Raw genomic sequence first — 12512 nt, forward strand, 5'->3', positions numbered from 1 at the left:
TTTTTTCAAATGAATGACATTGACCAACCTGAAAGTCACAGGGGTCAATGTTTTAAAATCTTCAAACCACTTCTTCTTAATAACCAGAAGGCCCAGGGTACTGATATTGGGCCTGTAGCATGCTGGGATGAATGACCTTGCCCCACTATCAAGGTCACTGGGGTCAGATGTCTTAACATCTTCAGACGACTTCTTCTCAATAACCAAAAGGCCTATGATGATGATATTTGGCCAGAAGCAAACTGGGATGAAGGGCTACCAAGTTTGTTCAAATGAATGACCTTGACCCACTTTCAACCTAATGTCCTTGTTCGACATTCAAGGACACATGCTTCATGTTTAAATCTTTTAATAGGTTCTTGTGAATTAAAACAGTGAGATTCTGCCTGTAGCTGTATTTTAGTCCACTTTTAAGATTACAAGTGTTGAGATTAATACCAGGTGAGCGATGCAGGCCCATTGGGCCTCTTGTTAACTTCTCAAGAAAAGCTGCAGCCACAGGGACCTGGGAATTTGTTACAGCTATATTTGGACCTAAACTAAGGTGTTCAGAGTAATTGTACATGTTTTTGGAGTTTAGATCGTCTTGTGACAGAAACTTCTGAATATTTTAGCATATTGGACCCAAAGGGCAAAGTGAGGTGTTGCAATCCGTTGGCACCCGTCCGTCCCGTTTAATTTTTGTTATGTCGTCTTGGGAGCAACGGTGACATCACTGTCCGCGCAAACGGGTTCCGTCCGGAATACTTGCATTTCCATGAACATTTTGACGTTACTGTAGTATCAATTGCCTTGCCAAGATAAATTATAGCCGTCCGCGCTATCTTCGATTTTGTGAGTTTCATTGTGTTGACCCTGCCTCTGATGTTCGATTTTAACCCAGATCGGAAAAAAAACATTACCGCCTGCTGGGGTTTCTTGTTTTTTTATTGAACGAATTCCGCTTACGAACCAATAGGCGCATTTGAACTATTTAATATTGAATGTGGTAGGAAATATCCCTATGTGATGCTGATTCAGATTTACGAAAACAATAGTGCAGGCCCCTTCTAAAACCATGAGGGGCAAAAATGGGTAAATGTATGAATAATTGCTAACCACTATTTTGGGACTAACGAAATCTCCGATTCGACCCGTTACAGTTGATGTGCCATGTAGTAAAATGTGAGAAAAAATATAAATATTTTACATGACGCGTGTTTGGTCCTTTTTGGAGATGAGGAACTTCTTGGGAAGGACAAGTAAAAACGAACAGGAGAATAAATATCAATGTAACCCCGAAACCGACGGAGGAAAAAGAACAAAGCTTTCTCACATACTTCACAGGGTCATCTCGTTGTTGCTAGGGAAAAGATTATAAGACTCTTTCTTGAATACTAGACTGAGATATCCGCATTTCCAGCGGAAAATTCTATCCGACCCACGGGTCTAGATCGCTTGTACGTGCAGACTGGCGGGGGAATTGTTCGTTACGTCATTTTATGACGTTTTGGGGTCAGTCAGTGTCATTGACGTCACTAACAATTTGCAATCCGGGCTTCATCCCTGACGTGAGGTAAGGATAAGATCATTCAAACCCTCGGGATAAAATATTGAGCAAAAGATTCGGCAAAGCATCGGGTCTCCTGCTCAATATTTTATCCATTGGGGTAGGTAGGGAAAGACAGCTGACACGCGCTATGACGTCATAATAATGAATTGTCGACGTGACGTCATTTTATTGTTTCCGTGATGTCATACCCTTGTTGCGAATGGGAAACCTCCTTCTCAACCCTAGGGTTTTGTGATTTTGGCGGAAGAATCAGATCGATGTTGATTTGTAAGTATGTGAGAAAAACAATCAAACATGAGCCTGTTCCATGGACAGGAATATCTCAACCCTCGTGTAAGAGTTTGGCTGGTCAGCACCAGGCTTGCACTCGGGTTGAGATATCCCTGTCCACGGAACAGACCCACGTATATTATTCTTTTGTCAGTTTTACTGGAAGTAAACCTATTTTAAACGATCAATATACATCCTTATGGAATGCCCCCACCCACCTGACAATATATATAAGGGAGTTTTAATAGACAGCTGGACCAATTGATACTGGGACAGTATGTAGATTCTTCTTATCACGAGTTTATCTGGGTGTTTTTTTAAACATGTCAGATAAAAACTCTGGGATGACTTATATACATGTATTTGCAAAATGCTATTACATAATAGGGATTTATTTATAGAACTTAATTTGACTGATATCCGAAATCCCTATCGAAGACGATCTTATATAAGATTTATTACATACATAACAAGGAAGCATATTGAAAACGTTGAAAGCATAAATTCCCTGCGGAAATATCCCTTTAACAATCGTGTCTGGAGCTTAAAGGAAACCATCGTAAATTGTATGATTATATACAAGGTGGGCGACTAATTGGTGCAGTTCCTGCCGAGTACATGTGTCACTTCCTACTACGCCCCCGTGCTACCAGTAATGAGCTCCTAAACCCGTACATCTCTTCCGCAGCAATTGGATACGGTAAGGTAACGATGAGATAAACACGTCCCCGATGTCTCATTTATCAGACGAAACTAGAATATATGGCGCCCTACATATTCAAAGAAAAAAGCTGTAGAAGGCGCTATACATTGAATGTTATGATAAAAAGCTGTCGAAGGCGCTATACATTGAATGTTATGATAAAAAGCTGTCGAAGGCGCTATACATTGAATGTTATGATAAAAAGCTGTCGAAGGCGCTATACATTGAATGTTATGATAAAAAGCTGTCGAAGGCGCTATACATTGAATGTTATGATAAAAAGTTGTAGAAGGCGCTATACATTGTATGTTATGATAAAAAGCTGTCGAAGGCGCTATACATTGATTGTTATGATAAAAAGCTGTCGAAGGCGCTATACATTGATTGTTATGACAAAAAGCTGTCGAAGGCGCTATACATTGAATGTTGTGATAAAAAGCTGTCGAGGGCGCTATACATTGAATGTTATGATAAACGTTCCAGAGCTTTATTTGGTTAGTATGTGTATGCTTTACGTCCTATTAACAGCTATGGTGATCTAGGGACAGGTAAGGTTTTGGTGGTGGAGGAGGAACACCGGAGTACGCGGAGAAAAGTCACTGACCTGCGGATAGTAACAAACCTAGATAAACATATAAGGCATAATTATATATCTAAGTGAACAATTTAGAAGACTGTTTATAAAGCTAAATGAATATAGACATTAGATGAATACTAACCTATTTGTGAATTATATTACCACATGCTTGTTTCTCCAATATTGTTAAAGGATACATGCATTGACCTACATTGAAGCTGGCTTCATTAGTCGAATCAGTTAATCCGCTCGAGTCACGAGTGTTCGTTAAATGCGACTTTGTTTTTGTTAACCGGATTCTGCGTTACAAGTGTGTAGTTGATGTTTCTCCGAAGTAAAGTACAACAAATCGAGAGGATTTTACAGACTCTAACCTCGAATGGTGTATAATATATACCATGCATTCAGATTTTCTATCTATCTAATATTCATATATTAAATGATGAACGTACATGTAAAATAAACATTTAACATTTGATATCCTTTGTATTGAGTCCCTGCTGTTCAACTTGACTGCATCTTCTCGTCCACCACAACGGTTCTAGTTCGCCGTACTGTACAAATGGGTAACGACATATTTATAATGCTTGCAAGGTCTGCTGTGATTAACCAACGTCGTCGTCCTGCAAAGAGAGCACGAAATTCGCCGATAACTCAATGTTGTGTGGGAACTAAATATAGAAAATTCCACTTTAATTGGCTTTAGTATCGATTGTTCTGGTACAAGACTCGCGGCAATGGCCTACAAAAAATCTATTTACAAGACGGTCTTCCTGTCACTTCCTGTGGAAAACGTTATAACGAATGACATCCGTATGGCGTTTTGCTATCCTTTCCTCAGTATCCTGTATAGCTGTAGCAATTGACCTGATCTTCCCTTTAAACAAGTTACATAACATCACCAAGGGGCGATAACCTACACTAACCAATTATCAGTTATAAATAGCTTTTATTTTATAATTGCTGGCAATAATCTCACATTCAACAGTTAGGAGAATGTGCAGATTTTTAATTGCAAAATAACGCGCAATTCTAGGACACCGTATTCAATCATGGCGGTCGATATGTCTCCCGGATCGATTTGTTAAGTATCGTTATATATATATGGATAAGTACCTTTATTGAAAATAACTATATTTAGAGTATAAATCGATCGCCACCCAACTTCCAGCGCGGGTATCGATTGATTCACACGATGGCGGTTCCTGCGCGTCAGTAGGGCGTGCTGCTCCATAGACATTGGCTGAACATTGATTATTTGAATAACGACACGCCATGATACTCAAATGATGCCTCATTGGGATGAGCGTAGTCATGGCAACAATTTTGCGTCAACCCCTCGTTCTGAGTTTGCGAGAAGGATGACAACACAAGAGGCTGTTGGACTAGAATAGTATTGACCGCGACTCGTAATGGATGTGGTGCTTCTGTAGGACGTGACTTTAGGAACGTGGATTTTTTTATCAATGACCTACGGCCCGAGAGGGTCTACCTGCTGACGTACATTTCGAGTGTTATCGGTAACTACTATATATATTACCGGACAACGAGCCTAGGACCCTCGATACAAAGGGGCCAAGAAGGTAGGTATAGTGAACACACACTCGTGGAGTCACAACGTGTATATTCATATAGTGTTTTGGAATGTGATGATGGTGGTGGTCAGTTTGTTGTATTCTCACTAGGACTTATACCACTCTCCTAACCTCATTGTCAGTGAGTATATATGCCTGCCTTACTATAGGGACCTACACGTGTGTGAGACACCGTGAAACCATCTCTGAAGTACATTAACACCTAACACCGTTCAACTAACTATCGGTATTTGCTCTCATTTGGTCATTGTTTTATATATTTCATTATTGACTTGCTCTCATTTCTGCATTACTTGGTATATATCATTATTGATGAATTTTCCTGGTTTCAATGAAGTTTAATAATACCAAAGTGTGTGATCACTCACAAGAGAGACGGGCTTAGACCTGTATATAGAATTTTACAATTTTCTCACAAAATTGTACTGCTCAAAATTCCGGAATATGGCACTGTTTTCTTTTTTATAATATTTTACAATGCCGTTGATAAGTGTAGTGTTTATTGGCGAGCGTTTCCCGATGATAAGACTGATTGTGTAGGTCGGTATGTCGACGGTCTTATCTCCGTTTTTACTGCCATCAACGATCCCGCGGAACGTTCAATAATACATAGGGAACAAATACACCGCGCCACGCGTATATAACGTATGTATCCCTTTGTCACGTACACTGCTATACTCCATACTTTTCTACAGGTGTCAAATTTATAATGTATATAATATATATGACAGTAAACATCAGTTACTTGTTTTCTTGCCTTTCTTTGCTAAAAATACACAATTTAGTCACTAGAATTTCATAAAACGGTGATTATAATTACTTACCAAGAAATTCAGCGTTAAATTAACCATCTGGTAACGAAAATAGACATATATTGTTAAATTAAATATATTTATTAATTTAAAGTATTTCCAATGAAATCAATGTTTTATATTCAATATATTGAATTATTCGACGTATTATCCTATATATCCAATATATTACAATGTATTGTATTGTATTGAATTATTCAATGTTTTTCCTATGTATCAAATATTTTACCATGTTTTCTTATATATTACAATGTTTTCTTATCTATGACAATGTTTTCTTAACTATTACAATGTTTTCTTAACTATAACAATGTTATCTTAACTATTACAATGTTTTCTAATATATTGAATGATGCAATGTATGCCCTAGGTGTACAATATATTACAATGTATTCTAACGTAACGAATGCAACATATTCAAAATAATACATTGAATGGGTTCGATAATATCATGCTCATAAAATGTATACACTCTGATATGTCCATGTTTATGTTGATGGGTTAAAGTATCACTTGTTCTCTAGCAAAATAATCAATAGAAATACAAAGAGGGAAGTACCTATATAAAGAATACGTCATGTCGGTGCAAAAAGGTCAAACAAAGTAAACATTTTTACTGCACCATATGGCCATTTTGTGTTGCTGTTTACATAATATTGACCTGATCGATCTGTTTGGGATGTACTTCGGAACTCGTATAATCGCTTCAGAGTGCTTCCTACATCGGGGATTTCTCTGGAGTGATAAAATATAGGAAAGAAAGACGAAATGAAGTAATTTTCTATTAGGATACAAGGTGGTTTGCTTCTCATTTATACCCGTATCTTTTATTTTTGTTTTTGTCCCGCTTTGACAATTGAAAAAAACAACCCATGGAAACGATATGATATACTTCATATTTTTACAAATGGAAAAAAAGTCATCAATTGTCCTTTTGAAAAGTCACCATAAGGCATTATTTAACAACCTTAATATTTGTATATAATATTAATAAACCTCTCACAGACAATTCTATACCTCTTTAATAAAACTCCTTATTAAGACGGTTGTATAACACATAACCCTCTAAGACATTTATATGGCACTTTGATCAAACTCACCATTAAGACAGTAATATAACACTTAAGTACACCCATTCAGACATTAATATAGCACCCTTATCAAGACATTGATATTACCCATTAAACCAGACATTGATATACCACTTTCATATCAACTCTCATCAAGAAAATAATATAAACACTTTAATAGCCTTTTAAGACGTTAATAAAACACTTCGGTGCATCTTTAAGACAATGATATAATACTTATATACATCATGAAAGCATTAATATAAATAACGCTTTGATTCATCTGTTCATTAAGACATTATTAGAAAACTTGAATACAGCTTTTAGGACATTTATATACCGCTGTAATATAACGTCTCATAAAGACAAATATAACTTTCATACAGGCTCTAAGACATTTATATACCGCTATATTGTAACGTCTCATAAAGACAAATATAACTTTCATACAGGCTCTAAGACATTTATATACCGCTATGATATAACATCTTATAAAGTCATTAATATAACTTTCATACAGGCTCTAAGACATTTATATACCGCTATAATATAACATCTTATAAAATCATTAATATAACTTTCATACAGGCTCTAAGACATTTATATACCGCTATAATATAACATCTTATAACGTCATTAATATAACTTTCATAAAGGCTCTAAGACATTTATACACCGCTATAATATAACATCTCATAAAGACATTAATATAACTTTCATACAGGCTCTAATGCATTAATATAACATCTCATAAAGATATCATATAACTTTCATACAGGCTCTAAGACATGTATATACCGCTATAATATATCATTTTTTATATCACCTCTCATAAAGATCCCATTATAATAATATACAACATTTGATATAGCGCCCTATCTAGCTAACCTTAGCCACTCTAAAGCGCTTTACAGTACATATATATATATATACAATTAATACAATTATGATATACAATTTTTGAGGAATTCGCAGGAGCTGCCTTATCAGGCGCTAACTACTAGTCCTATGCCACCTGGCTAATATCTCCCTATGTGTGTATGCCTGCGTGTGTGCTGGAGATGTATTGTATTCTATTTGTAGTTGGACCGTGCTTCCAACGGCATCTTTTATAGTGCCACCTCACTTAAATGCAACACCACAGATACCGCAACATTCACCCCAGACCATTTTATACTCCACCTGGGTTTTATTTGATATTCCATGCGTGCGACGACTTCGTGGATCGAACCCCGGTCGCCTGCGTGAAAGGCCGAAGTGTTAACCACTCAACCAATCCGCCCATGGACATAAATATACACTTAATACAACTTGTTATTAAGACATAAATACACCTTATCAAAGACAATAATATATCACTTTATTACAACATTGAATTAAGACATTAAATATAACATTTTGATACGACCTGCTATAAGACATTGTTATACCACTATAAAAATTCCTGAAGTAAGGCTTAATATTTAGATTTAATAAATCCGCTCATTAATGTATCAATATAACACTTTTATAAAGTCCCTCACTCAGATATTGATATACCACTCTAATATTCCTCTCGTTAAGGCAATATATAAAAATAATGAACTCGCTCATTAAGATCTGAATATCACACTTCAATACAGTCACTCTCTCAGATATAGATATACCACTACAATACGAGTGCTCACTAAGGCATTGATACAGCACTTTATGCATATACCGGTATATTTCTTTGTCTGTAGAACATTTACCTTTTACTAAACCCGCTCATTAATGTATAGATATACTTTTATACAGCCACTCACTCAGATATTGATATACCACTACAATGCGAAGGCATTAATACAGCACTTAATACCGTAGATACCGGGATAATTCTTTGTCTCTAGAACATTTACTGTTTACTAAACCGTAACGGACATTAAACATAGCATATAAAACAGACAACAATATCAGACATACAGATTTCCTATACAAGTAATAGAAATGTTGTGTATTTGTGTACATGCTGTAGACCCCGAGGGCCAAACATAAGATTAATCAATCACTGTCAGAGTGCAGTGGGCACAGGTAGTACATCCGGGTCGGTTTCTTGGTGTGTACTGACTGATAGCAGACTGTAAAGGTTCCATATTCTCGGTATATACGAACTAGTATTAGTACCAGATGACAGAGATTTACCTGTAAAATCATACCGCTGTCGCTTCCACAGGTATGTCATTTATAGGAAAATGTTATGAAATTCTACTTTGATATTAATCGATCAGATACATTCATGGGACTGTTTAAGATATTTGTTAAACTATTATAGTCATTAATCTTGTATAATCTACTGAAATAATTATTTGTCTTGGAAGGATAATATTCTGAATATGATCAGGTATCTAGACCCGGGTACAAAACTCAGTGCGGAACAAATGACAATACATATTTTTGTTATAATTATTCATCATATGTTATTGTTGTTTTCTCAGCGAGTTAAGTGTATGTTATCCAGGTCAATGAAAATAATTATGATTCTGTCAAAAATTTCATGAAAAATAATACACTAAATGTACATGTTCCTGCCGATATTATACGATCAATGGTCATTTCATAGGGAATACTACAGCTGTTACGACCGATCGCGATTAAGCTTATAATATCTCTTGTAAACCCAACTATAAGATGTATCGTTACATCCTTTATTCGTGGAAGCCTTATATCTTCAAATCCATCATCGTATACTAGAATAGTGTTTCCATCCTTTATCATAATTAAGTCGTTAATATAAACACTTTGGCCTGGTATGTATTCATTCGATTGAGCGATGCCATGGACAGATCAGACGTCCTCAGTCGTACGATCCGCGAAATGTTTTATTGCCTTAAGAATTGTTCGGCTATCAGTTATTTAAATTAGTTTATATTTCCATAATCTCATTTGTTACTTAATGTTTTGTCACGATTTATTTTTACAAAAGGCAGGTACTGTTTAATTGATTCGCTAATTCATTAATATGTTTCTTCGTTATAAAAAGATATTTTCTAAATCTGGTAAAAGTATAATTATTGTTTTTGTTAAAATAATTCTTGTTGTCTGATATTATTTATTTAAACAAAGTGACGGTCTGATTCGATTTTGTCATTAAAACAAGTGATATTTTAATAAATATAAAATATACCCTTGATGCCTTTTCTAAGGTTTTTATTACCGTTGCTTCATGGTAAAATCATAGTTGCAAAAGGCCTCTTATAATTAGTATACCGGTAACATTGTCATGTTAAACTTATCATGCCTATGACACGTTTCTAGTTTTGAGACAGACGAACTACGTGCTATTGAATATACACTTAGAAAGAGGAAGTAGGCTATTTTGAGTTAAGCCGAGTAGGCGAACCCGTCAACAGCGAGATCAAGTCTCACCCTATAGACCGATAGGGATAAAGACATAATGCGTTAGGACTTGCAGCTGTGTTACGTAATAACCGATATCGAAACGCAAATAATCACACAGTAGATAAGAAATATCACTTGAGGAGAATAAAGAAAAAAGATTGATAGCAGAGTTCTAGAATACCTTCAAGTGTTGAGAATGCAATTTCCATCAAATTATCACAACAACCACAGGACTTCATTACTTTATAAGGCCTGATGACGGGCGGTCATTGTCCAAAGCATCGATCACCTATCAGCGTGTTTGATCGATCCCATCTTCTCTCAACTTCAGGCATTGTTGACGATAAAACTCTGCCAGCGACTGTATCTTATCCATTCCCGCCATTTCGGTTGTCGTACGTGACTTGTTACATGTCCGCCATGCTGGGGCCCACCGAAGGCTTTCCGCGCAACTTGACTGTTTTATCAGTCTAGTAATGACACAGCAGAACACATTCCTATCAAATTATGACCCCTTTCACTAGCTTAATTATCAATAAAATAACTTCAATCTGATTGGTCACCATATTTGATGAGCACTGTTTTAATATCAAAAGCGGTATTATGATTTTTTCCTCTTCCATTGTTATCATAATGATATGTGATATCCAAATTCAAACAATAACTAAACGATTTATATTGAGCTTCGACTATTAAATGTCGCTGTAAATACTTGTAAATAGATTCAAACAATTACAGTTATATGCAATTTTGTTGAAAGTGGGGTCAATCATATTGAACTCTTGAACAAATGATTGCAACTCTCTGTAACTTTCTGAAAAACAGCTGGATCATATTTACGACAGAAGTGATCATATCTCAATCATTTACAGAAAAATGTAATTTTTGAATACATTGTAAATGCCAATTTGTCGTCTTATATATAGCACATATTTGAATGCGACATAGCGAAACTGAATTACTGTTTTAAAAACGTTGCCGTAAATGATTGCGATCTCACGAACATAATGCTAGAACAACTGGTGTGCTGCGTCACTAATACCTTAGGTCAGACACAGACACCATTGTTTTCTCTAACAATCGCTACTGGACCTTCATCGAGCAGCCTTGACGTTTGGAAACAGTTGCCTGAACTCCATATGGAAATAAATACAAAATTACCAGAACTCCGAGGTTCATTACAGACCAGGGTTTTCCGCATGATTTGCATATGAATTTGGGCAACTGTAGTTGGGACTACCGTTATTGCAAAGTTTATATGTTTAAAAGGAGTTTGCTACGCCATACTGTAACGCTGGGTAGCAAACACACGAAAGCAATAAGGTCTCGAATTCATAACCATGAGAATGATAGACTGCAAAGACAAATCATTGACTTTCATGATTATACTCTCTTCTGTCGCCTTGGTAAGAAAATCTAAATGTAGTTACATTAATGCTACTTAGATGGTTTGTATCTTTCCTATTTCAGAATTATCCCACCATAATGAAAGCCATTTTGGCTGTTCTCGCTGCTGTGGTATGTTGTACCTACGGCTCGCCTTTTAAACGGGAGCTGAAGACCGAAAATGTAGACTTCCTCATGCCCACCGTTCAACCCAAGGTGGTAAGTAAAACATGAGCACATGCTTGACATTTTAGCAAAAGCTAATGAAAAGTAGTTTTGTACATATACGGAATAGGTACTCCTGGTCACAAGTGGTATGGTTTTTCCAAGCGCTATGTAAGCGAACCAAATACGTCATCACTTTGGAATTGTATAACATTTTCTTTATTTGTTTGATCGTTAAAAGTTCTATAAATACATAGAAAATATCAAGTTCAACATTTCAATATATTTTTTCCTATGCTATATCACACAAAAAAGTTTCCTAATTTAGGATGCGGGGATGAGCATCGCGGACAAACTAATGGAACTGACGTTACAGTTGTGCTGGTTTATATAAAAAAAATATGTATTCTTGTTCACTAGATTTCAATGACTTGAACGTTCTGGGGAAATACTTTTATTGTATTGATACGCATATTATACATTTGCGAGCACCTTATACAGTATTTAACTTAACGGAACAATTCTTACAAGCCAGTCAAATGTAATTTAACATTTTGGTTGTAAGGACTTGGGACGTGATTACGGGTGCAACATGTAGTTCAGATTCGCTTATGTTCCAGAGGATCTGGTTTCGTCTCTGACCCTTTTAATGTGAATCCTGATATATTTCCTTTGTTTTGGCTTCTCTTCAGTTTCTTTTGTTGCCTTTTTGCACCGACTTCTATTTCGAGTTTTGCTGCTGCTTATTGACCATGTGGTACTCTTAACACCACATGTCTTCGTTTAATTTCAAGCAATTATTTTCATTTAAGTAGTAAAAACCCTGTTCAGAGTTTGCATCTGGAACATGCTTTTCTTGTTTTGTTTATGGCATTGTTCTACTTCTATAATGCGATTTAAATCAGAAGAATCCTGTTTAAGTGAAGCACTAGTTGGTTGGTTATCCCTCGGATCGAGTAAGAAATTGTATAGTGACTGATGATACCGTGATCCATACCTCGAGTTTGTCATTATATGATGTATCA

The 12512-nt window shown here is 36.1% G+C and overlaps 1 protein-coding gene across 1 annotated transcript in view; it reads left to right on the forward strand.

The window, feature by feature from the left end:
* LOC110454227 (fibrillin-2-like) overlaps positions 1–12512 on the forward strand; it is a 111652-nt gene that overhangs the window by 74489 nt on the left and 24651 nt on the right. The window contains exon 67 of the mRNA XM_021503636.1: positions 11407–11541. Within this exon, the coding sequence (XP_021359311.1) occupies positions 11407–11541 (135 nt within the window). The remainder of the gene's footprint in view (positions 1–11406; positions 11542–12512) is intronic.

Source organism: Mizuhopecten yessoensis, unplaced genomic scaffold (genome assembly GCF_002113885.1).
Source record: "Mizuhopecten yessoensis strain PY_sf001 unplaced genomic scaffold, ASM211388v2 scaffold7725, whole genome shotgun sequence".
In the NCBI taxonomy this organism is placed as follows: Eukaryota; Metazoa; Mollusca; class Bivalvia; order Pectinida; family Pectinidae; genus Mizuhopecten; species Mizuhopecten yessoensis.